Here is a 27110-nt window from a genome sequence, read left to right as displayed (position 1 = left end):
TAGAATATATATGATAGCAATTGATTAAAGAGTATCAGCTATAGAATATATATGATATCTGTAGCTTTTTAATGCACATGCATGGAAGTCTGTTTTGACACAAATTTATTCAATGAGACTGTTTATTAAACAATGCTCATAAGTTGAGATCAGACATCTGTATAGTGTTAAAGCACAGTCTGGGTTCTGATTAAATATTCTGTTTAAGAATACCTTACAAGTTATTTCAAATAATTGTGTTGGGGGGGATTCTGGTAGCACTTGGTTGCAGAATTATGTAAACTTCAGTCAACAATCTAAGTAAAAATTTAGATCTTTTGGGAAGGGATAGACTAGTAGATTGCGTGTGCGTGTAAGAGAAATTAATCTGAAATGCAGCTGGGTAAACAGAGTATTTAGAATGAGTGTCTTCATTTGAGCTTACCACCTGATTCTGTACGAGCATTTCGTTAAGCATCACTGTCCAAAGCGTGCAAGTTTGCAGAGATTGTAGGAAATGGCATAACCGCTTAGTTTATTAAAACATTTAAATTGCTCTAAAGTTAGTTTGTGAGTAGCAGCATAAAACCATGGTGAGGCAGAATACTTATGGAGAATCTCTTTTTGGTGGGTTTTTTTGTTTGTTTAAGTGGAAGTCTTAGTTAAGCTTCTTTACTGTGCTGTCTGCAAATGTTTTTTATTAGAGTATTTGTGTTGAACCATTGATATTTATTATTTTTAGCTGCTACATTCTCCTACAGAAAGTCTATAGAGTTCTCCAAAAAAGCTTTATGAAATGTGATCTCTACCCGGAAGTTTTGCTGTCTAAGGCTGCAGTTCCAAAAAGCTGAAATGTATGTTCAGTTGCACTGTAACTAGGTTGAGGGGAGGCTGCCGACGGCAAATGTAATACAGAGTGGAAGGTGAACGGTAATCTTGACAGGTGGAGAACTATCTGTGTGTTGTGATTTTTGGGAACAATAAATAACACAGGATTTTTTTTTTAATTATCAGAAGTTGCAGCTCTCAACTGCCTCTTCTGTTTTTCCAACATTTAATCCTGGATGACGTTATGTGCTGTGATGTTGAAAATCCTGCTAATGCTTACTGCATTTACAGTTTAAGAGATGCTACTGCCCCTCCACTGTCTTGCCTCTAAAAGCTTTTAAGAGAAACAATCCTGAAAGAGTTGATAGTACTTGTTTTTTAAAATTCTTAACAGCAGTTATGAAGGAGTTAACTGTGTTATTTTTACTTAAGTCTTATTGACTAGAAGGAAATGTTCTGAAAAGGTATTCTGCATCTGTTTTTTTAATGCTTTCATAATAATGATATTTTAAATGGATCTGATATTGCAAATTTGCATAACCTATGTTTCTAAATATAGTTTTAGTGATAATTTTTTGTTTGCAATTGTGAATGTTTATTTTTTGAGAGATACTGTTGTTTACCAAGGGACTAGCAAGGGGGAAATCACAGAATATTCATGAGTATTAGTATAGCTACTGGCTAAGAAATAGTTATGGTCTGTTAGAGAATTTCTGTATATGTAAGATGTGTGATCTTGTTTGAGACACATATTTAATTATCATTAAACACTCATTTTGCAGGTCCATGAGATCTTTGAGTGTCAGGAATGTGACAAGAAATTTATTTCTGCTAACCAGCTAAAACGCCATATGATAACTCATTCAGGTAACGTGCAAAAATAACACAAACCTATATATGTGTGTATATGTATTTAACATACATTGAATTTTACCTGAATTAGTTTCTTATAGAAGGCTTGATGAATTCTGTGTTGTCCTGAGCTGTTCAAGCAAATCTCAGGTTCCAAGGAAACCATCTAAGCTATTCTTTCTAAGCCTTTCAAAAATCCAAGTGTAATGCTGTAGTCTTCTTCCTATTGCTGCTTTGTCAAGCTATTTTTTCATGCTAGCTGGGGTAGATGATGTCAGTTAGCTGGGATGGGGCAAAAGGTTGCTACTTGGCTTGTAGAGGAGGTGAAGAACCGGTGGTTGAAATTTCACGTTGAAGAGAAGAGGATGTGAGCTGGGGGTATGCTGTCAGACAGAGATCTGTGGTAAGAAGGGAAACATTCATTCATGTGTATGTATGTGCATACATATAAGTGGACTCATGTGCACGTAGTTTCCAGTCAGAGGAAAGCAGCTCATACTCTACAGCATTTCGTAGACCACACACAAATATTTCATTGTGCCTGTCCTCTGCCAGAACAGGTCACTGTGAGTGGGGAGTGGCCTGTCCGTAGGTTTGGCAGTATGACACAAATTGGCTCTGCCAGGATTTCTGATCACTGCAATCTAGTGTTTCTGTGTCTTTCACCAGTGATTAGAAACATCAACCAACACAATGGAAACACAAACATTGTTCTGTCAAATACATTAGCATTTAAAAAATGCAGGTTTTTACAGCTGCACAGGCTTATAATTGAACTATTTTCTTGGTATCAGTCCGCACCAAAAGCTCATTTCTTGTAACATAATCTGTATCTTAGAGGCTCCTAGCTTTCTTTTGACACTTTTGGATGAGCATTAATGTAGTTAAGTTGCAGTCACCAGTTGAAGCATAAAGGCTTTTTGCATAGGAACTTTTGGGTTTAGAAGCTAATATGTATATTGTTAATTAAGTTTTAAAACATTTAAACTGTCATGCCCTCTTTCACATTTGTAATCTGGAAACAGAGTTTTCCTCTTTGAAGTCATTCTCTTTTGATTTAAGCTAATTAATCAGAATTTAGTATTAGCAATGATTATTGCAAAGAATGTGCCAATTTCTTGAGATACACCATGGCTCATCTTTTGTGAAGTGACTTAACTGTCTAACATAAAGGGCATTAGATGTCTTTCTAATTGGTTTAATCTTAATTGGGTTGACTTAATTGCAAAAATCTCTCTGAGGAGATGACTGTCTCTGCCTTTCATCTTCTCCCCCTGTATAAACAGGAGATTAAATGTCCCCCACTCATTTTCTGCAGAAAAACGCCCCTACACCTGCGAGGTTTGCAATAAGTCCTTCAAACGACTTGATCAAGTGACTGCACACAAAATAATACACAGTGAAGATAAACCTTATAAATGCAAGCTTTGTGGAAAGGGATTTGCCCACAGAAATGTTTACAAGAATCACAAGAAGGTAAAGCACTCTGCTGTTGTTGTTTACAGGTCTGCCAGCCTCAGATTTGCAGATTTTTTTCTTTTAAGTGGTTCATCATTAAGCTCTGGCATGCTTATAAACATGGGATTAAAGTATTGGAGAATGTATTTTTTAGTGTTCTTTGTTATATCCAAAATCTCAAAATACTAAATGAATTCTAGTAAAAAAAAAAAAGTTAAATAAGCAGAAGGAAATCATAGTTGCTTGGTTAAAAGCATCAAATAAATCCCCATTTTGACTCTTCTGTTTTTTTTTTTTGCGTGGTTTGGGTTTTTTTTTTAAATATTAGGTTATCAAGTTCAAAATGTAACTGATCTAAAATGTCTTCAAATTTTTTGCTTTTTAAAAAAATGCCATATTTGAATAAAACTAAGTGTAGTCCTGTTGCAGTCATTGTTGGACTTAGCAGCAGATGCTTTCAAACTATACTGGATTTGCACTGGGTAGTGTTCACACATTAAACCAACATCAGAAGAAATGTTACCTGAAAAATAGGCTCATGAAGGGATGCTCTGCTTCTGTTGATTTAAGCTCAAATCTGCTTGGCCTAATTTCTATAATGCCTGTCATTATTTTTAACGTGGGGTTATATTTTTAATGGCAAGGCTATATTCATGACTGCTGTTTCAGAATTAGAAGACTGTAAAAAAGAAAGAGGAAAAAAAAAATTACCTGTCTGATTTTGTGTCCAGTATTTGGAACCCTTTGCTCTTTTTTCTTTTTTTTCTTTACATTTTTTAAATACCTCCCCTTTCTTTCCCCCTTTTTGATGAAACTAATACACCCATACTTACAAGTCTTTCGCAGTTTGGCTCATGTTATATGCCATCTGGGAATTTGGCACAGGATCTTTGCACCATCTCTTGCACTTTCAGCCATAAATCATGTAAGAGTAATAATAATACCTCTTGTAGGATGAAATGGTGATGGCTGTCTAAAACAGAAAGCATGCAGAAACCTGCTGAAGGACAAGATTAGCTCCCATATATGCTGTGATTGTATCTTATGTTTTAGACTTTATTAAGGAAATGGGGCAGAATCTCACAAATTGGATATATTCTAAGTAAAATGTGTAAAATACTATCTGGAAAGATACTTCCATATCTTGAATACTTTTTACAGGTTTCCTTATGTTAATTTGTAGTTGATGACTGGTAGGGAGTTTGGGCTGAAAACAGACTTCAGGATTAAGTATGAATGAGTAAACACTTTGACCCAATTCTGTGTTTAAAGCAGCAGTGCCACTAGCATAAGCAAGGATTAGATGCTCCACTTAATGGGAAAAATATTAAAATTTAGACAGAATCAGTGAGTACCTACTTTTGACAGAATTCCTTAAAGCACGTTGGAATACTTATTTCCCAAACTTGTTTGTTCATAGTACTGGCTGTAAATCAACTCTGTCCTATAATGAAAGAAACTTATTCCTGTGTTTACATAAAGTTTACCCAAACAGCTGTGAATATTCACCCATCCACATTTAGGTCTCTAATATCACTTGCCAAATGAAGAGATGAGCATGAGAGACAGGAGACTGACATAGATGTCCTGAATTGCTTTCTTAAGCACACCTCTATCCATTGAGTAAACAGTGTAAACAAGGAGAGGTAGTAGATAACAGAGGGGAGTATGGATGTGTGTACACAAAAGCAATTTTAAGGTGTAGGTCAAGGATGTGGTGGTTTGGGATGCCAAAATAGTTTCAAGTGCCATGATTTTGGAAGGGCTGCACAGCTACTAGGGGAAGAGGACGATAGTTCTTTTGCTTGTTCACAAGAATGTTGATCCAGTAACAGTGGAAATTTAAACCTTTATTGTGTATCATACTTCTATGTATTTCTTCAGCTCGGGTTTTTAATGATTCTTTAGATGTCTATTCCTTTAAGACGTCCTCCTAGGTTTCATTTTCTTTTGGAGGAAAAAAAGTTGGACTCTGAATAATTTCACAGTGCTTTCTTGAGTTCCAGGGTGTGGTTACTGTGCTAGTAGCAGGGAGCTTAGAAACCTGCAGTAGGAATGATGGGTACTTCTATGTATTTCTTCAGCTCGGGTTTTTAATGATTCTTTAGATGTCTATTCCTTTAAGACGTCCTCCTAGGTTTCATTTTCTTTTGGAGGAAAAAAAGTTGGACTCTGAATAATTTCACAGTGCTTTCTTGAGTTCCAGGGTGTGGTTACTGTGCTAGTAGCAGGGAGCTTAGAAACCTGCAGTAGGAATGATGGGTATAGTAGTTAAAAACACTTAAATCAACAGTTTAGTAGTTGTGTGGTTACTGTGCTAGTAGCAGGGAGCTTAGAAACCTGCAGTAGGAATGATGGGTATAGTAGTTAAAAACACTTAAATCAACAGCATTTAGCAGAAAAGATGCTTTCAAGTTTGATAGCAACATGCTTGGAAAAACTCTTTGGGTTTTACAGCAGAGGTACATACTTTTTATTTATAATATGGAACAGGATACATATACATTTTGTGCCTTTGAATTCTTGTATTGTGTTTTAGATGGAAACTTGTTGCTGTTGTTTCTGTGATTCCTTTATAGGGGTTATTTAATCTGATTTTGTGTTGGAAGTATCAGAATAAAAATGGCTCCCACAATATGTGCTTTTAAATGTTTTTCAGATGCGGGTGAATGTTGGGTCATTTCAGAGGTGCAGAAGCAGATTAGTTCCTCACATTTCACGGGATTTCACTGGGAGATAGACAGTGGAGTTGCTAAGAGTATATCTGCTCTGTTCAGTGGAGCATTGTGATGTGAACCTGAACTTAGCACTCATTATGCCCTTATAGCTACAGGTCTGAGAGGCAGGAACTGTTAGTCTTCCTGTGGTACCTCTCTGATGTGCTGCTTCTGCATACAAGTACTACACTGCTCTGTGTTAGGTGCATGTGCAAGCTTGCTTTGTCGCTTGCTTGGAGATGTCAGCACTGGGAAGCATTATGCGATGTGGAACTAGCTCAGATGTCTTTTGAAAAAGCTCAGATTATGTGACTAAGTGATCATATGAAGAATACGGTTCCATTTTTGTGAGAAGGGAAGAGAATAGTATCTGAAATTAAGAGGCAAATGTCATATTGGATTGTGCTACAGATAAAAGTAGTCACCTTTCATCCAGGTTAGATTGGATGAAGGTGCATGTTCTGTGCCATATAATGCAGATTACTTCCATACAGGAGAAAGTGAAGTTTTTGTTCCATCTGCTCCTTTGTTGCTATGTATGGAGGATGAGTTCAGAGAATAAAATATGAGGATATGACAGTGAGCAGAAATAGGTCAGCAGACACAGGATTTTAAAGGGTTTATGGTTAATCCAGGGTTATTTGGTCCTGAGGAGCATAATGAATTGAAACAACTATATTCCCTCAGTTTCTCTATTGGGAATAAGTAGCCTTGGGCTGGATTTAAGCCTCCACAAATGCTATGGTAGGAAAGGCTCCCATGAAATACTCCATAAGAGCCCATCCTCAGTTGCTTTGATCGTATGGCTGTCCCCTGCTCTGACTGAATGGAAGCCATCTCTGATCTGGAACCTATTAGTAGGATAAAAAAGGACAGTATTAAAACTAATATGCTTGTTTGGGGGGATACCTCTCCTCATTAAGATTTGCATGGCTTTTTGTAATAGACCTAGCTTGTTTCTGGACCGTTCACAAAAGAGGCGGGTGATCTGTGTACCCTTGCACGTGGGTATGCCTAGTTAGATTTTTCTTTTGTAGTGAAGATAAGATGTGCAGATGAATACTTGTATTTTGATCAAAATACTAGGAGAACTGTCAAGGAGATGCTAAGAAGGAATTCTGTACAAATCACTGTGCTCTTCAGAACTATCACTCAAGTGGTGAGTGTTCTAAAACAGGGCATTTTTTTTAAATAAACAACATGAATTTTGCGCTCGTGAAAGGTGCCAGATTGACAGCCCTAGAGACTGAACCCTTCTATTTATCCACAGAACAGGTACAGCACAGACAGCAGCACTGCGAGCTTCCCCACAGTGTCTCGTCAATATGTCTCAACCCTGTTCTGGAGGAACCACCTATTGAGGTGAGAAGGTAGTTCAGTCTCTTCATGACCTGTCAATCCTTGGCCTGACTGCTGAGACTGCCAAGCAGGGTGTCAACTAATGCTAACTGTGATGTAAACCTGTAGAAGCTGGACTTGAAACATTCAGCAGATTTTATGTAACGTGTGATACATTCCACACATTTGATGGTGCTCCAGTTGCCTTTTTGCTTTAAGTGACATAGGCTGAGGTCAAGGGATTGACTTTGAATCTGAAGCCTCTGTATACCATTGCAAGTACTCTAATGTTTTGGTACTGTTGTGTATGTAAGAGGACATTTGTGTTAAAATCAGTCTAGGCAAGGCCCTCAGTCTACATCTAAATAATCATGCTGACTCCCCACAGTCCCTTTTTTCTCCGTAGTTTAAGGGATAGCTATAAATGTCATATGGTATGAATAGCGGAAATAGGTTATATAAATATGTATTATGCTAATGTTTACCCTTAGTCTACAAAATTAACTAATTTACCGAATTTTGTGCATATTATAAAACGCTTACTGTCCATCCCCTTTTCCTCTTGGCACTGCAGCTTCTACTTAAGGTCCTTGTGAGCTAATACAATGTTTAGACACCAATGCTTTAAAAACTTGCTTTCCTTTGCAAAAATAGTAGGAAATTGGGTAGATAATAAATTGTATAGATTAATTTGCTGTCTACGGTGGGACAGCACTTAATAACACTAGGAAACAGGGAAAGTGCTTTGAAATTTACAAAAGTAGAATGAAGCTGGATGTTTCCTAAGTTCCAGAAAAGAAACCTGCTTCAGCAACTCTGCAGTTTGAGAGATTCATCCAAGCTTAGCCTTTTATTTTATTTATGGCTTTGAGGCTGTTTCTCAGCTACAATGAATTTTTCTACAGCAAACAAAATCTCGGTACTGGTGCTTCTATGGGTTTTTTTTGTTTGTTTTGTTTTCTTTTCTTTTAATACAAGAAGCTGAAACAAGGATATGTAAGACTAGTCTCATGATTTGAGAAATTTTCTTTGCCAAATTTTAGATACTATCTTGAGATAATCAGATCAGTTTTACCTTCATACTTAACTGAGGAAAAAGAGGTTTGTGTATATGTGTTTAATTTTAAAGCATTTATTCATATTGGTAAGTACTTAAGGCCAGTGTTAGTACCGATGAAGCAATGCAACTGAGCTTATAGGTTTTTTTCCTGGTTATTCTATATTTTTATTTCTGTTTACATGCACACCTCATGTAACACTTCTGAAGACTGGGAAGGTACATTTATTAGGTAGCTGCTATGCTGACTTTCAGGATTCTGGATAATGGCAGAGTGATTGTTTTAATTCTTCATCCCCTGATGTTTCAAATTGCTATGATATCCCCTCCTGAATCCAGTCTAGAAAATTAGCTATAATTACTGTAATGACAGCTAATTGATTTCCCTGAGCCTTTCCTCTGACACGTTGTCTTTCATCTGCAGACCCATTCTGAAGAGAGACCATTCCAGTGTGAGGAATGCAAAGCCTTGTTCCGAACCCCATTCTCTCTACAAAGACATCTGTTAATCCATAACAGTAAGTGCTAAGTCAGAGAGGAAAAAGAACTTCCTCAGTTCTCGCATTTGACTGAGAAAAACAGACATATGGCACCTTGCTCCAATATGCAACTTGCTATGTTAAATTAGTATTAAGATTCAACTCTAATCCCAGGGAGTTAGAAAATTCAGAGCCAAATTCAAACCTTGTCTTTAAATGAACTTAAATGCAAATCCAAATATGCTGTAGAAAATCTAGCAATGATTTGAGGTCTAATGACAAGAGATTTCTTTCTGTGTTAAGTGTGATAGTGTTACCTCCATTTTAAGGAAGGAGAAATGGAAGCAAAGATAACTTCGTGGCTCACTCAGCTTTTGTAGGTAATCCGGTTTAGAGCTTGAAACTGAGATTCTCTCTCCAGTGCCAGTCCAGGCTTATGTTTCCTGCCTCTGGCATAGAACTAGCAACCCAGAGGAATGTTGTGGCCATTTTCCCTCATGAGTAACTTGTTCTTGGCATTCTGTACTGTTTTTTAACTGGCTGTTTAAAGATTTATTTTTTGGTGGAATTTTCTCCGTCTTTAATATTTACAGAGCCCTAGACTACAATTCAACCATGTGAATGTCAGCAATTTAGATTTTAGAAAATATTAATGGCCTAAAATCCTTGTAGCTTAGAAGATGGTGCTTTGATTTGGGTAATATTTACATTGGTTTAATTAAAAAAAACACAAATCTTTCTTTTTTTTAATCCAGTATAACAGTGTTTCTGTTAGATGATGAATTAGACCGGTGTGTTTAGTTTGTTCTTTTACAATTATCTTTCAAAGCTTCTGCAATTTCACAAAGCATTGAATTTTGTAAAATCTTTTTCCAATGTTAAATGTTAAAAATGATGGGGGGGAAGTTAAAAACCTGTGTATTCTAATGAACCAAGTATTTGCAGGATATCTGAAAGCAGTAATTCACAGTATGCAGAATTGTAGGCCTTGGTAAAGGTCTCTCTAAAAACATATACTTTGACTTTTTTTTTCAAGAGGATGGGAGCTCAGGAAATTTGAGGTCTCTGAGTTAGGCTTGATTTGTGGGCCCTCCCCCCCCCCCCCCCCCCGCCACTATTTAAGCAAATATTCAATATATCAGCCTGTGAACTGCAGTGGCACAGACATTGTCTAGTCAGTCTTCCTTGGTGCAAAAGGAGACATGTCTTGCTGAGGGACAGAGTAGGTGTTTGAAGGTGGTAACTCCTGCCATCTTAGCTAGAACTGTCTCCAAAATGAGTCAAAGCCTTAAACCAGTAATATTTGGTATTTTTATTAATCACAGGGAAGATTTTTAAACCTTTTTTTTTTTCTTACTTTGGAGAAAAAAACCCAACAACTGACCAACCTAACAAGGAGGCCTTAATACAGCAGAATATAAGCAAAGCTTTTGTAGTCATACTGCATCTCTCTTGTCTGTAGTCCTATAAAAGAAGTGTTGACAGACCAATAGCAAAGTGAAAAGTGAAAGTCGTTACTAGGATGAACTGAAGAATAAACAGTTTTCAGTTCAAGGCTGTGATCAAAACAAGGGGCTCTGCTGTTGTCTGAGAAAAGCTTCCGTTCCCAGTGAAGAAATGTAGAACTCTTCCCCTCATGACCTAACTCTGAGCCTGACAGTTTGTGTTGCCATCATAATGAGTTTCTCATATTTGAAATAACTCAGAACGACCTAACACCTAACTCTGAGCCTGACAGTTTGTGTTGCCATCATAATGAGTTTCTCAAATAACTCAGAACTCAGAATTACAGGCGTTGTCCTGCTACAGCTGGATGATAGTCCCTCTCATAGCACTGAAATATACCTGTTCTATAAAGAAAGGAGAGAAACAAACCAGAATCTCTAGATGTATTTAGCTGGCTTTACTGTTCTGTGCTGTAGGAAAGAAAAAATTGTTTGTGAAGCTTGAAACTTCTAGGAAAACATTAAAGTTCAGCTTACATCATCTATTTTTTTAAATTCAGTATCCCCTTGTTGTTTTAGAAGCAGGCACTCTGCAGAATGATGTAGAATGACTTAAATTTTATTTCACAAACTTAATTTACTGGAAAAAAATATATTTCATAGACTCACTTTTCAGGTGTTCCTGTCTTGAAATTGGAAAAGGTGTCACGGATATAACTTTCAAAATTAAAGATCAAATATGTCTAACTAACAAATTATTAAAAAAAAATAAAAATCCAAACTTCTTTTTCTCCTAGGTTCTAGCTGTGTAACTTGTCTTCTGAGAGTCAGACAAGCTTTTTCTCTTAGGCATGCTGCTGATAATACTTTTAGTAACTGTGTTCTCATTATGTCATTGGCAATGCTGGGGCTAAACCCTTTATTCTCAGCTGTAGTGTTTAGGAAGGATGTATGATACATGATAAGTGTATGGTAGCTCATACTTGGCTAATACTAGCTCATGAGGCCACGAGAGACCTGGCTAACACAAATGAGTAACCCTGAGCATTTTCGCTCGGATCATTCAGTTGTCTAGGATTGTGGAGACATGCATGAACAGGATTGCATTTGCTGAGAAGGACATCATCCTTTTTATGTATTTGCTTTCCAGGGTAAAAATCTACAAGCAGAATGTTTGTTAGTAAGAGAAATACTAATTAGCTCCTTCTACAGGGGTCAGCAGAAGTGGGCACTGAAGATTGTTCATTTCAAGTAAAGCACAAGTAACCCTGATTTTCACGATCTTGTTTTGTCTTAAGGAGAGTGCATCAGTGGAGTAGATAAAGCCAGTCCCAGGAAAGACACTCAAATTATGTCGTGTATTTCTGGGGGAAAGCACCGTAGGATATATTATGTCAGTGCTCTCTTTCCATCTTTGGAGGCATTTATGGATATTGATACCGTAATTTCATGTCAAGTACTCTGAAAAAGTTTCCTTCCTTCAGTGGTTTCAAGAGCTGAAGTCGATATTCTTGTTTACTTCCATTCTCTAGGGTGCCTAGGCCTGAAGAGAATCTATGTATATCTCTTGCTATTTTATTTTGTAACAAACCTCTTGATCTAGCACAGTGCAAACCTGTTGACCGAAAACACATAATGGAAATTCTTTCTTTATTTCTCATACATTAATATTAGAAATTTATTTCGTAACTTTAATATTAGTCTTATCTGCCAAAGGCAATGGAAAAAGTTTAGTTTTTGGCAGTGATAGTTCTTAAGCAACAGACACATTCTTACATTTACCATATGAAATCTGTTTGCTCTTTATCACAACAATGAGGTGTCATGAAATAGGTTGCATAGGTCTGTTTTTTCCTGCAGTCTTCTACAAGAGGATTTCCAGAGCTGCTCAGGGAGTTTTAGTACTCGCATCTTGTTGCAAGTGATTTAGACTTTTGCTTTATGTCGTTGAGGAACCTTCCGAAACTCCTTCCGTAGTTGTGTATTAATGGTATTTTTTTCATTAAATTTTCATGTATCTTTGTCTATGGCTTTAAAAAAAAAAAGACAAGACATAAAGACTGTTCAGTGAGCCATCTGTGAGTGGAGACAGTGTTCTGATGGCTCTTCTATGATGAGATCTAAGATTTCTGCTAAATAAGGAAGCTGAGGAGAAACACTGATTATTTGCCTTCATCCAGGATAACATTTGAAAAAATACCCAGTTCTAGGCTTGCCATTACTTTGCATGTTGAAAAATTTTGCTAAACTGAAGCCAGGACTTGGCTAAGTACATATTTGGCATTGCAACTATATGTAGTTGAAGAGTATTATAATGTGTACACACAGAGGAGATACGGTTGAACAGTACATTAGTTCTGAAATTCCCTGACACTGGAGGTTATATTTGAACCTATTGGTTGGTTTGATATTTTATTACCTTATTATTTTTTGTTGTTGTTTGAAAGTCATTTATCTTCTCAAATCATAATGGAAGTGCAGTACTGAAAATGATAGGAATGATTGCAAACAAAACTTTAGGATAAAAAGGACAAATCTTCCTGAAACTCAACAAATGTTGAATCGTGTCTTAAACCATAATGATATAATGTAAATTTATGGAAATCATACAAATATTTCTTACTTCAGAAGACATGGCAATTTGTTCAAATTATGTCTAGTATTGCTTCATTTTTTTCAATTTATTTCACTCAGAGCTGCTGAGTTATTAAGAGAGACTCCCAAAAAAAAAAAAAAAAAAAAATCCATGAAGCCTAGAAATTCTTATTAGAAGTAACTTTTAAAAGAAATTACTTGAATATTTTTCCTTTGTTGAAGCAGTAGAAAATTGCATGCTCCTTTAGTAAAAATAGTAATGACTTCACTTTGTTAGCTGGGTAGTCTCGTGTTCCCAAGATGAGGACTGAAGTGATTCACTGAACAGTTAGAAGCAGTATCAGTGTTAAACCTCCACATAACAGCATATTAAATTGCATCCCTGTTGACCCTGAATTTTTTTCTGAATAGCTACACTGGAAGTATTTTAGCATAAGGCAACTTACACTCTAATACCTTTTAGCATATTCTTCTTGTGTCATCCAAGACAAAACCATTTTTGTTTCCAAACCAACAGAGAATGAGAGGTTTGGGGGGGGCAGTTATGGTTGATTTATGGGGGAGAGAAACAGGTTATCTAGGCTTTGGAATGTTTGTGGGTACTTGAGGCACCACTGTATTGATAAGCTTCGCTTATACGTATCACATGTATAATATATAATAAAAGTTTTTTGGTGGCTCAACATGTAGCATCAAATGGGCTTTAATACACAGCGTACTGAAATCAATTTCCATTCATATTGGCCTTTGCACTGGGACCAAGGCTGGGATGATTTTATCCTTTAATGAGCTATAGCAAGGAAGTAAGTGTACCTCTACATATGCATCATTGCTACTGGAAAAAGTAGCTTGTGCTTATACAAGTCTGTATCTTATCCATATGGATCAGGAGGCTGCAGATCAGACCTCTGTCCTGAAAAATAAGAAGTGGAGGATAGTCCTTAGGTTATGGTGATCTTTCTTCATGATGTAACTGCTTGGAAAGTTTTCTGGGATATGGGCACCTGACTTCCAGTTTAGACTGTGGATTTCTGAATGAATGCCATGTTGCAGATGTTTAACTTGTGATTTTAATAAAGAAGTTAACAAATAGAAGAAATATTCTCTTCTGCATTCACAGTAATGATAAAGAGAAGGTTCATTGTAATGATTTCTCTGAAGAATCACGTCTTTTTTTTTTCTCTCTCAAAAGATGTATGCAGATTTTCAGAATACAATGTCTCTTCCCCTCTCTTAGGTAGTTCATTGAATTTTAAAACTATTAGCAATATTAACCTGGCCTCTGCCATAACCTTCAACCACATCACCACAGTTTGAATAGTAATACTGCTATAACACTTAAAAGTTACTTCCTCTTTGTCATACGAGTTTGCCTCTATTGATGTGAACGAGGTAGGTTACTCAAAGCAAGTATTTCTTGTTTTGAGAATTCTTGTAAATTCAGGAAGATGTCTCTTACCATTTAAGTTTCAAAAGATGAAGCCTATTTAATCTTTTTGCTTGTTACGATAAAGAGGGTCTGTTACTGGAGGTGCTGGTAAAGCCTGTGCCCCGTTTCACTGGAAGTCATTTCCACTGGTTGCCGTTTCACCTTTGGCTATAGAGTTTAAGCTCACATTTCTGGCGACGTTGCAGTGATGACTACTTCCTACTTTCTTAATTTCCCAATGATATTTTTACCTGATGTGGTAATTTATTTTCTTTCTGTTCTCAGGACCCAGCTTTTCATTTGTCTTTGTTGCTTTTATTCATTTTTCTGAACCAATAAGCATTAGTGTATTTCCACAAAAATCTGCTATCTTGAAACCTTGTTTTTCTCTTCATAAGGTGAGAGGACCTTCAAGTGTGATCACTGTGATGCTACTTTCAAAAGAAAGGACACATTAAATGTTCATATTCAAGTTGTACATGATGGACATAAGAAATACAAGTGTGATCTCTGTGACAAAGCTTTTGTGACACCCTCAGTCCTGAAGAGTCATAAGAAAGTGAGTAGAATCAGTTCTATCATATTCATTCCTTAAGGTTGTGACTAAACATAAAATTCCCAGATGCTTCTGCATTTCTGGCTTTTCGGTAGAAAGCTGTGATGGTGCTTAACATTCTAAAATGCTTATTGCGATAGTGGGGTTATTGGTGGCATGCAGAATCTGCAGCGGGTGCATATGTATAAATCCAGCGTAGGTACTCCAGCATCAGGTGTGTAGCAGGATGGGACTTGCTGCACTGCTCTTACCATACTCCTTTCCACCGATCTCTGCAATGGAATTGGGGTAAACTTTAGAAGAAAGCTTTCTCACTAGTTTGACCTGAGGTAAGATTTATGTTACAGGGAAGAAATGTGAAGAAAATAATTGAACCAAGAACGAATCAGCTGAGGAAAATCAGCTAAGGTGTAGCAACCAAATGCAGACTGTGAGAGTTTGTTGAAAAACATCATGCATATATTATTTGGCATATAGTATGCACTTCATATATGCATGTAAAATTGTAATAACAAAACTGAGTGTAACTGAGTTACTTGGTACAACATTTTCAGCACATGATTATGGTAAGTATTGTGCATTACAACACAAATCTGTAGTTAAAATTGAGGGAAAAATGTAAGGGAGTCTTTCAATGTCTATCCAACCCTACTGTGTCTTACAGGTGCGGGAATTAGCACACGTCTTTGGAGCCTAAATCAAGTTATTGGCAGATAGCAGACTATTGAATTCTCTAATGTAATGGACAACACTGCCTCCTTAATATGTGTTTGATTTCTAACATGTTTACAGATTGAAAAAAGTAATGGAACCAACTAGGAACAAAGTCTCTTCCGTTTCTTTTGTGGTCTTTTAAAGGTCTTGATCTTCCATTAAATGTATGTTAATGCATTTGCTGTCTGTCTTTTGTCTTCAGTCTGTTTTAAATGCTGCTTGTCTCATATTTAATATGCATTAAGTTACTTAGTAATTATAGTTGCTGGAAAGTAAAGTTTCTTGTGATTGAGTGACATAACTGTATAACCAAGATGTATTTCTCCCAGATACACTTAGTGGAAGATTTTCGCCTGTACTTTAGAAGAACTAGAATGACATGGGGTTGCCTTGTTTGTAGATTTCAGTACATGTACTATAAGATGATTGAGATTCAAATAACCTGGTTCATCAGTTGTTGTTCAGCCTGTGAAATCAGCTGAATTTTGCTGTAATAGCGAGAGAAATTTATGTTGTAGGATACTCTTCCTCTCTTCTCTAATAACTTCTAGAATAAGGAATATTAAAGGACATTTTTTCAAGCCTCCTCTCTTCTCTAATAACTTCTAGAATAAGGAATATTAAAGGACATTTGTTTTTCAAGCCCGAATATATTGGTCTAAGGAACTCAAAAATAAAGGGTAGACAAAATAAACTTGCGATTTGTTTCTGATTATGTTCTGGGGGGGCAAGACCTTAGGAAGGCATAGTATCTTTCATTAGACAAACTGATTGGTTTGGAAAAAACAGACTGTTTTTCAGACACACAATCCTTTTCATCCTTATCTACTTGTTTTAATCACTTCAGTAACAGACCTAGCCTATAATACTGATACATTGATTTGAGATGAACTTTTTGTGAAGGATCTTGCCAAGATGGATCGTAAGATCCAAAAATCAAAAATATTACCTGGAATCATTGATGACCTCTGCATAAATTTTTAAACTTCTGTTCCTCAGATTGCTTTCTAAAAAATTCAGTATGACTTACTATTTCACGTTAAAAATGGCCATATACATATCTGTATTTGTATTTTAATGGAAAGCAGCTACTGTTTATCATTGATTCCTATTCTTTCTTTGACATTCCTTCTTAATTGTAATTGCTATTGCTTTGTGCTGCTGTCAGACTAGGACTAGCTGTAGTTTGTGAGCCTTGTAGTTGTAATGAATTGCTCCTGGAAATCGTTTTGGGTTTTTTTTTTTTTTTTTTGGTTGTTTGGAATGAATTAATAGCTGTCTGTCTGGTGTCCCCCAGTGTTGCTGTTAGAGGTATAAGTGATTTCTAAAGAACTCTATCCTAATCAAGAAGGATTTAACGTTCATATCCCTAATGTCAGGGAATGAAAACTATGCAAGTCCGTCCAGTATTGAAATTATATCTCATTTACTCTTCCTTCAGCTGCATCGTAATATGTACTATGTGAGATAAGGTTTTTATGATGTAATGAAGAGTTTTATATCACTTCAATGTCTTTCATAAAAATAAGAATTAATTTCCCTATCTGAAGAGAGCCATGTGCAAAGCTTGAAAGCCAAATTGTCAGCTGTACATATAATTTAATGTGTTATCTTTCCTATCCCATTTAAATTAGGTTAACACTTATAAATGAAGTAATCCAAAATTTTCCACTAAAAAAGCAGTCGCAGTTGTAAGGAAAAGTTATTCAATAGGCTGATAAATCTTCAGTTCAGAATTGGGCGTTGAAAGTACAGTGTGAAAAACGATGAGAACTCCTGTATGTAACTTACTTCAAGGTGGTCTTGCTGTTGACCACACAGGTTGGATGGGAGAGTTTGTGGTTTGTTTTTTTTTTTTCCATTTTGGAATAATAATTCTTACATCAGCAACACACTCTAGCCTTAAAAGCTTGATTTCAAAAGACAAGCTCAGTGTATGATTTAGTGTTAGTGTCAATTACGATATACTTCTCGTGATCAATTCTCTAAATGCAATCTGATTCTAGTATTTATTACAAACTAGATAGGATCCAGTATGCAATTTGTGTTAACTGAAATCACTGAGAACTTGCACCTTGAAGGGTTGTCGTCTGTCATACTTCAGATGAACTGATGGCTGAGTTCCATTCACATGAGGCAGTCAGAAATCGTATGCACAGATCTCCATAGAGACCTTTTAAAGCTCCAGTTCAAGTTTGCAACAGGAAAAGTTATACTAGGTTAGGTAAACTACTTTCACTACATTTCATAATGCAATAAATTCCTGTGGAATTATAAGCTTTTAAAAATAGACCCATTTATGAAGATTAATTTTATTAGGTAACCAAATTACTGTTCGCTGGTTTAGAAACCACTCTCGCAGGTATCAAACTGAAAAATAGGTGTCTTATTCTTGCAATCATGAAAACACAAAGGTGTGAACTGGGCATTTTTAATAGTAACTATTTAGGAAATAGTAAACTTAGGAACTGAAAAGCCAGTTTATTTTGCCATTAATAATGAGCTTTGTTTAGAATTTTTAGAAGAAAATTGAAAGAACACCTACAATTAATTCCTTAGAATCTTTGCCTGGTGTGATGGTATAAAATAGATAATGGAGCAATAGTGGTCAATGTCAATACAGTTAAAATATTCCGTATTTCACTTCTTCTAAAGCTGTGCTGAAGCTTTCGTTCTTGTCTTTCCACACCCCATGTAGACTCACACAGGAGAAAAAGAGAAGATTTGCCCGTATTGTGGACAGAAGTTTGCAAGCAACGGAACACTGAGAGTTCATATTCGAAGCCACACAGGTACAGTGTTTATTGTAATGAACAGAAGACTTTCTAAATATATAACAAGGTATCTGTAAGTATGTCCACAATTTGTCTATCTACAAACAGAAATGCTGGCAAGACCCAGAATCACAATACAGCTGTTCTGTCCATTCCTCCTCTTTATTCTTGTTCTTTCTTCTACAGCTTCACCTTATCAACTCCTTTCAAAGTCCTTCCTGCACAATCTCACCTGTTCTGTCTTTCTCCTCGGTCCCGTAAGCTGTGGGTTTCTCTTCTTTTTTTGACTTCCTGAAGATGCAGAGAAGAGGAAGAAAAAAAAACCCCAACACTCATGGAGCATGTGGTATGAGGATTTAGAGAACGCTTGGGGACTGTGCCTTTTGGAAGGACCAACCACTTACCCACCTGCGCTGTACTTTAATGAATCGGGTAGACAGGAGTAAAAGGAGCAATTCAATAGTATTGTTAGTCACTCAGCACATCAGTCCAGGCTTCTAGGAATATGACTGCCTCGATTTCTAATCTGTGTTAACTTTTTTATGAAGTTATTTTGCTGTTTTAATTATGGACATTTCTTTACCTTCACCTTGCCGTGCCACAAGGAACTACATCACCCTTTAATTTTCTGATAGTTTGGCATACTAGGCTTTCATGAAAACTATGACTATTATAGATTTTTTTTTTTTTTCCAATGCTTAAGCAATATCAAAATGTTACTCTAATTCTTCATGAAAATCTCTGGATTCATATTCCAATGTTTTTTGCAGGCAAGTCTGCTTTATTCTTTTACTAATGTGGTGCTTTTGGGTTTTTGTATTTCACAGGCCTTTTCCTTAAACTTTAGGTATGTTTTCTGTGTACTATTGATGTTATTCATCAGTTTGCACAGAGTAGAAAGGCCCTAGTTTTTCAAGTTGATAGTGCAGATAGCTCTTGGGAAAATGCTTTATAGCTGTCTGAGTGAAAATGCTTTTCACACATGTGCTGCTACCAGATACATTTAATGTTTCAGCTCTCTCAAGCAGGCTTTCCTAAATTTAGGAGTTAGGCTAAGGTGAATTTCATGAAACCACACACCAGAGACCTCTAACCTTGACTATAGAGCCTTGCAAAATTTGTAGCCACTATTATACGAGAAATGGTAAACTGTGACATTTTGAACTTACTTGAAGTAGAAAGGCACTGAAGATTTCCAGTACATTTGTAAATTAAATATAGTGGGAGAAACTACCTTGACAGGAGATGATACAGGTTGGAATTGTGGAAATATGCAGGGTGAAAACAACTTATGAAAGTTGCAGAACTTTCCCTCCCCTGCAGAAGGAGGGAAAGTTTCAAGGCCTCTTTCTTCACCTAAAAAGCTAGAAGCACTCATTTTAAAGAGAGTTACTAATTCAGGAAAAATGCCTTGGTAAATTCATTTATAATGACCTGTGATAAACTCTGATCCTTTCCTCTTCCAGTCTAGCTGCTATTGTGATGTCAATCATATTTTTGGTGGAGAATTTTGTGATTCACATCCTTCACTGTGAGAATCAACTGAAATACATTTTCATGGTTGTTTTTGAGTCATTCTGTTATGATTCCTGACCATTTCTTGATTATCCTGATGAAATGGAGGGGGGTGGGGTGGGGTGGGGGTGGAGTTGCTGCTAAGTTGTGACTTGTGGTTTAAAAAAAAAAAAATCTGTAAGTTATAAGGCAAAATGCCTTATGTGAGGTTTAGTGAGAAAATGCCATAGTTAGATTCACGTTGTACTTCTGGAGAGGTGGTTTTGAGTTGTGCTGTACCTGAAGACTTCAGCCAAGTAGTTCACAATCATAATATGTGCAGACTAATCACAAGAGGAAATTGTTGTCCAATGTTCAGTGGGCCTGAGGAAGCATAGCTTTCTGAGGAATAGCTTGCATCATTTCCTAAGCAAGTAAGGGTAGTTGCTGAAGGGAATCTGTGTCATCTGCAAACAGTACAAAAAAAGTTGAGTATTCATTTAATGGCTTTTAGTATTAAAGTTCACTGTATCATGAAAATCCTTGACAACTTTTCAGGGATTTTCTGAGCTGTAAGAAATTTTCAGTTCATCAAACAGTGGAGCCACAAACATATTTTATTCAGCGATGGATGTTTGGTTTCTAAATGTTGCAGTGTTGAATACTTCATGCTCTTGGTATCTATTAAATTCTGTGGTTTGAATTAATCAATTCAAAACTGTGCCCGCTTTTTTTTTTTTTTTTTTTGGTCAGACTTCAAAGTATCACTTTTCATACTGAGCTAGAAGTGAAACAACCAGCCACTGTCCGTTTTCTCAAGAGATGACTCATCTTTGTGGATAAGCCTTCAGCTGGGGCTAAACTAAATAGTGTAAATATTGCGAAGACCTTCATGTCTTAGTGACTACAGCTGATTAGGTTTGAGGTCCTGGTGCAGACATTTGTGTTATCCCATCTTCTGTGCACATGGTCAGCTAGACTTTGTTTTATTAGCTACTTTGTATAAGAGGCTTTGTTCTGTATTTACAACATAAAGCCAGGCAGAGTTTGTTCTTAAAGAGAGTTGTGTATCAATTTTTATCCTTTTTTTATTTATAAAGCTGTTCTTTATAAAAGTCGAGGTTCTTGGGTACCCTCCTGGGTTCTGCTTTGGAATTGTATTTTTGATATGCTTAACAATCCATATACAAAAAGAGAAGCTTAATGGGATTTTGGCTTTTATTTAATACGCAGCATGTGTTCTCAAATATTGTTACTCACAGAGGTATGCATGCTTCCTTGATAAGAAATTTTCTTCCCTCTTTTATCTTAGAGTAAGACTCTGTAAATGAGCCCTAACAGTACTTGGCCTTTTGCAGAAACTGAGCTGGTTTGGGGTGAGTGAACATGTCTGCATGTGCACGTATAGAGGGAAGGGGTTGATGTTTGTATCTGAACTAGCATATTGCTCTGTAATTCATCATCTGGGTTTCCAGCCTTGGCATGACAGAGACAGCGCTCTGTAGGTCAGCTGAAACACTATAGCACATTCTCCCTCTGCTGTATCCTGTTGGTTTATGACTTCTTAGGGTCAGAGGGAGCTGGGGTTAATTCAGCAAAAGAATCCTCTGACTGCGATATAAATTCCTTGGCTTGTTCATAAATTGTAAAAGAAATTCTATGGTCTGCTCCTCAGGCTTGAGAACTGGGGGCCAGGAGGTTAATTACTTCCCTGAAGTTTCAAGCAACTTTCAGTGTTAACAGTTACTGGCTGCAGTTTGTGCAGCGCCTTATACATAGGTATTTAAATATGTTAATTGCTGTCTTATGTGTGTGTATGTATGTATTTGTGTGTGCCTATGTAATATATATATGCACACACACACATTTTATCTGTCTGATATTTATACTGTTGCTTTCCTAATTACTTGTCTTCATACGTGTCTTCCAGAAGATGCTTACACATGCAAACATAGGTTAAAACGTAACCTTATTTTGCTTTTTCCATCGCATTTAGTCAAAGTCCTGATAAAAAGCCAGTAAGATATCTATGACTTTACATCTGTCCTAAATGTTTTCTGAAAAGATTAATGTTTCGATTCTATACCATTTAAAAGCCGTGACTTAATGTGGCATTTTTACATGTTACATTCTCCGGTATGTGGAAAAAGTGGCTTTATTTTGTAAGCATGAATTAAGAAGGTTCTTTGTAAATTTGCTTCCATATACGTGACTAAAAGATAATACCAAGAGATTACATTAAAACAGCAAAAAGCATTCATACTGTGGACTTCTATATCCTTCGTGTCAACGCAATTAAGCTTACCTTTTCAATTTCCATTTCCATAATTAAAGACTGTTTTATAAGCTCGTGAAAACATTTCATCATACTTGTCCCCTATAACTTTAGGTGCCGATTGCCTTCTTGAGATGTCTCTCATCCTCTGCATTGAGAGCCTGATGTTATGGTCCTAACTTTGCCACTGTAGTCACATTTCTACAATTTGATTAACTAGGCATTTGAGCATATTTAAAGTCATATTTAAGGTCCGACTATATAAACATCTAGGTCCAAATTTTGCACTTTCATGTAAAAATTCCTAAGTAACCAAGCAAAATATTAATTGTGGAGTTATAATAAAAATCTTTGGTTATTAACAGTAGTTCAATCATCTACGAACATGACTTAAAAGTAGTTGAAGGAAGTAATGAGTTGAAGTACAGTATAACTCTTGTTTATTACTGTGTAAAATATGTCCCCAAAGTTTTTATAGCTAAACAGGCAACTGTTTGTTCATGTACATAAGAAATAATGTACAGCCAGGATCCTCATTCTAGCAAATCTTCTGGCAAATTACCTTATAAGTAATTTATATTTTCTTACATTAAAAAAAAGATAAAAGGGTAGCTTGAAGGAACTTCCTCTCATATCACAATGAAGTATGTGAAAAAATGTATCTGTATCTAGTCAGTGAACAGCTTGCAGATGTCTACAGATAGGTTGTTTCTATTCAATAACTTATAAATGATCTCTCTTTTATCTACCGAATTTAAAAAGGAGCTTGCAGAAGGCCTCAAAGGTAAGGATTCTGCATTTCTAAACCTTTCAGTTTATACATCATTGTCCTATTTATCTCCAGACAACAGTTAAATCTTTAAAAGTACCTGTAAAGTTTCATGCAGCTGTCAGCTTCTTGTTGTCTGCTTCCATGAATGAAGAAATGTTCTTATAAGGGATAGATTATTTGAATGCTAGTGACATCTTTAGATCAAATGAATTACTGATTGATTAATGCATCTACTTTAAAAGATTTGGTTGACCATTGGGTTCACTGAAGTCATAGATGTTAATGCTCCATTCATAGGGAAACCAAATTGCTTAATTCTACTGATAGATGCAAAGAATGAAACTGTTTTATTCTTTAAAGTAAGTGTGTCGGGGTTTTTTTGGTGACTAAAATCTTAATACCACTGTCGAACTGATGAGAGTCTGTAAGTAATAATGGTAGTTATTTCATGCTTTACTGTACAGATTCAGATAGCCTTATTTTGTAGGGCCCTTTACTAGTCTTCATATTCATTTAGTTACAAATAGCTAAAACCTCAATTGTATTGTGAGAATTTTTATCGACCAGATAGGACAAACATTTTGACTATTGGTCTTAACTACAGGTAATCTGAATTCTCTGAATAAACCCAAAACTTTGCAGAAAACAAACCTTCTCAGCTGTGAAAATACCGCTTCTGTGCTCCAAAGAGTAAGACATGGCTATATACTTAAAAGAAAGAGTATTAATAGAAAAAAAAACGGTTAAAGCAATCTGGTTTTCCCTTATTTTGAAATGGATAGCATTCGAGTTTTTTTTTTTCTTATTAAATATGTGTCCATTTTTAGTGAATGGGAAATGCATTTGGTTGACTTACATAAAAGCAATTCTGGTTCTCCCTTGTGCCTGGAAAATACACAAGTATTGGAGCTTGGTTAGAAAGCTTACACAAATACATGGGCTTAGTGTTGTTAATCATTGGTGAAGAAAAAAAAAAGCAGAAATATTTTATCTTTTGTCTTCAGGGTCTGCCAAGTTTGAATGTTGGTTAAAATGAAGGATGTGTAAGAAATGACTCTAATTGACCCATACCTGAGTACTGTTTTTCTATTTCTCCCAGGCAACAGGACTGTTATCCTCAGAGCAGTCAAAGAGCTATCCCTTTCTTTATCTGGCTGACTGAGAGTGTAGAATTACATGTATATTTGGTGTTTCTGGGTCTTGTCTCAGCTGATGTCCACAAGTATTTTACCTTTGAAATCATGAAGTTGTCTGGTTCTTGGCATGAGAAAGCTATTCCTGTGTGGGTACTTCTTTACCTTCTAAAGTGCTAAATTTTGAGTGTTTAATGGTTGAAAATCAGGCAGGCCAGAATTTTGTATAGGCCAGATCACTGTTTTTATTGTCTAGTCCAGATTAAGACTAGTCCAGGCGTCGTAAAGAGAGCAGCTAGCTGCTGCAGTTGGCCAAGCTTCTTGATTACTCTCCCGTTTTTTTCCCTTCCTAGAATCCCTGGTCAAAATTATAAAAATGCTTAAGAGACCTAGGGTATTAAATGCTTTTGAAAATGCTACTCGGTATCTAGAAAACTGCCACCTCTACACAAGAGGAAATTTATTATTTTGAAGAAATGTTTGTCTTCTCAAGGGCTATTTGACGTGCTGTACAACACCAAGGTGGTGAAATTTAGTGAATGTTTTCTTAAAGTGTGAATATTTAATCTTCATTCAATAATTGGTTTTCTGGCATTTTCCAATTTAAGTTCTGTTGAAATAATTTGGTTCCTTGAGTTCCTATTTAACTTAACTTTTAATTCCCAATGAAGTTCATTTCACGTGGGAGAAATTCAGTTCTGTGTATCTTAGGTTTCTTTGTCTGTGTGTACGTATTTGTATGATACATTAACTGAATTCTGTACCGTTAAGGACACAAACTTCCTTTTTGATTTGATGGGAACACCGTATACAGAGCAACAGCAGCTGAGGATAAATGTGTAAAGCTGTCAAGTGCTCTATATGAACAGATAATGTTCTAAAGCATATGTCACAGATTATAATTTTGTTATATCCGTTAACCTTTTGCCCATCCTTACTTGCTGTTGAATGCTGTCATCACCCCAGATTATCTCTGACTAAAAAAGCCCTCTTGCAATTCCCATTCTGGGCTGCCCTGTTGATCACCTGGTATGGAGTGTTGCATGTGTGATCCAGATGGCCCCCTTGCCTCCCGATTCCTCCCCAGGTGAACTGCCTTCTTTCCACCACAGTTGGGCGATGGTGGAGTCTGCCTTCTTCCCCTCTCCCCTACTCAGTCTTAAGTTAGACCTTTAAAAAGGATTATACTTTACCATAATTGTTCTGAAAATTGACATTTTGAAATAATACACTCAGATACATGTATATATATTTAAGAAAAAAATCTTCTAATCCTTATAATACATGGTTCAATATCTGAAAAGGAGCTATATTTAGAAGATGGTAAATGGTCTATGGAAGATTCTGAGGGACCACATTGCCATAATTTGTTGTTAATTTTTTAAAGCAAACTGAAGAAAACAATTCTTTTTAAGTTACATACACTACACATGATCAGATGTTCAGCGCAACCTGTCATAAGTCTTTCTGATGTTAGTGAGTGTTGATCTAGACCAGTGGTGCTGAATACCCCAACTGACCAAGCATAGACATATTAAAAAGTATAAAAAACCCCCTTGATAATTTCGCTGTATAATTCAAATTCTCCATTCCTTAATACAGCGGTTTAGTTCCCATTAAGACAGAAAGCCAGGGAATTTGTACATGAAGGCTAACATACACGCCTGAGAATTGCATACAAGTGACCAAGCAAGCCGCATGGGAATGGGGATGGTAAATATGACTAAATTTAACAGAATTAAATAGAAGTAATGCCCATATATGGTTTGAAAGAGCTCTATGAGGCTGCTTCCAAAACTGCATGTAATAGTTCATCAAATGCATACTTTTGCATGCTGTTGACCATCTTCTCTGTGCCTCTGTTTCTCTTTTTTGCTTTTCTGGTCTCTTCAGCCACTTCTGTTACAGTCTCTTCAGATCAGGACTATTTCTTTGTTGCATGTTTCATTTGTCTCATTTGATGGGAATATATTTGTCACCTGCAAAGTACATATTTGTTTGATCTTACTTGAGGTCATTGTTTCAAAGTAATCACTAACATTGGTGTTTATATCAGGTCTCTGCCTGATTTTGTAAATAGCTTTTTTTGTGGCTAAATTGACTACAGGGAATACAAAATAGAGTATGAAAATAGCAACACATACGACTAATTTGAATTATTATGTCTCAAAGTCTTGATTAAATGTCTAGCTGTAGCCACTGAAATCTTGAAGAACTAATGTGCATTTAGTTTTGTTTCTTAATTGTTTTGCTCCCAGGGGTATCTGAGTTTGGGAAATCTGGGTGCTAAACTCACTGTAAATACTGCCTTACGGCACCTTTGACTGCAGATGTCTCATAGGAAACTGTCCATCCTGAGTTGCAGTGAAATGGACGAATCTGGTGTTTAACTTTTTATGCTACATTAAGGTCCAGTAGGTATTGTGATCTCAAGCTAGAGATGTACACGGTTGAGGAAAAAAGATATCAATTCTATCATGACATGTTTTCAGATCAAAATCCCATATGGTTTTCAATCATGGAATTGTTTTTTGTAATCCTTGTATTAGGGTTAAATTTATTTTTATTATGTTAAAAGCTTTGTTTTTATTCATACAAAACCTGAAAGTAGAATGTCTAGACTTTGAATTATATTAAATCCACTGCAATTTATCCAAGGATTATTTATTTGGGGTTATTTGTACAGAAGTGCCATTAATGTGTTGAGCAGTTTGTTCTTGAACAGCAGGGACATGACAGTCAGCTGTAACTCGAGGGTAAACATAGCATTTATTACGTCTGTCTTAGTTGAATGTTTTGCTATTTTAATGATAGAAATTGCTCTTAGTTATTGCTGCATTCACAACATTACTTCTGGGCATGTTGACTGGACAAGCTGTCAAATTAAGATGTATTTAATATGCCTACTGGATTTTGATACTGTACTATAGCAGAAAGCCTGGTGAAATGTTTTAGTGAAAAGTGCAGATTGTAGTCTGAGTTGTGGTTTAATGGTGGAGTTGCAAATAATAACACAGAAGGTCAGGCCTTTTTTCAGATATTTTCCAAATGTGAAGTGTTAGGATTAAGGCTTGGTAGTGTATTTGGAAGGTAAAAGATTTTTTTCCCTCACATTATCCATATTTTTTTATATAAATTAAATAAAAAAACCTCCCAAACCAACCACCCTCACTTTGTGAAATAATACCTTTGAAAACCTACTCTACTACTGACTG

The 27110-nt window shown here is 36.2% G+C and overlaps 1 protein-coding gene across 1 annotated transcript in view; it reads left to right on the top strand.

Moving 5' to 3' along the window:
- Positions 1-27110, top strand: part of PRDM5 (PR/SET domain 5) — a 95129-nt gene that overhangs the window by 42955 nt on the left and 25064 nt on the right. Inside the window, exons 11-16 of the mRNA XM_019474656.1 lie at positions 1590-1674; positions 2978-3135; positions 7110-7196; positions 8654-8747; positions 14576-14736; positions 18146-18239. Of these exons, the coding sequence (XP_019330201.1) occupies positions 1590-1674; positions 2978-3135; positions 7110-7196; positions 8654-8747; positions 14576-14736; positions 18146-18239 (679 nt within the window). The remainder of the gene's footprint in view (positions 1-1589; positions 1675-2977; positions 3136-7109; positions 7197-8653; positions 8748-14575; positions 14737-18145; positions 18240-27110) is intronic.

The sequence above is a fragment of the Aptenodytes forsteri genome, unplaced genomic scaffold (genome assembly GCF_000699145.1).
Source record: "Aptenodytes forsteri isolate BGI_AS27 unplaced genomic scaffold, ASM69914v1 Scaffold317, whole genome shotgun sequence".
Taxonomy (NCBI): Eukaryota; Metazoa; Chordata; class Aves; order Sphenisciformes; family Spheniscidae; genus Aptenodytes; species Aptenodytes forsteri.
Note: the sequence above shows the minus strand (reverse complement) of the source record. Positions and strands in the feature narration are given on the sequence as shown.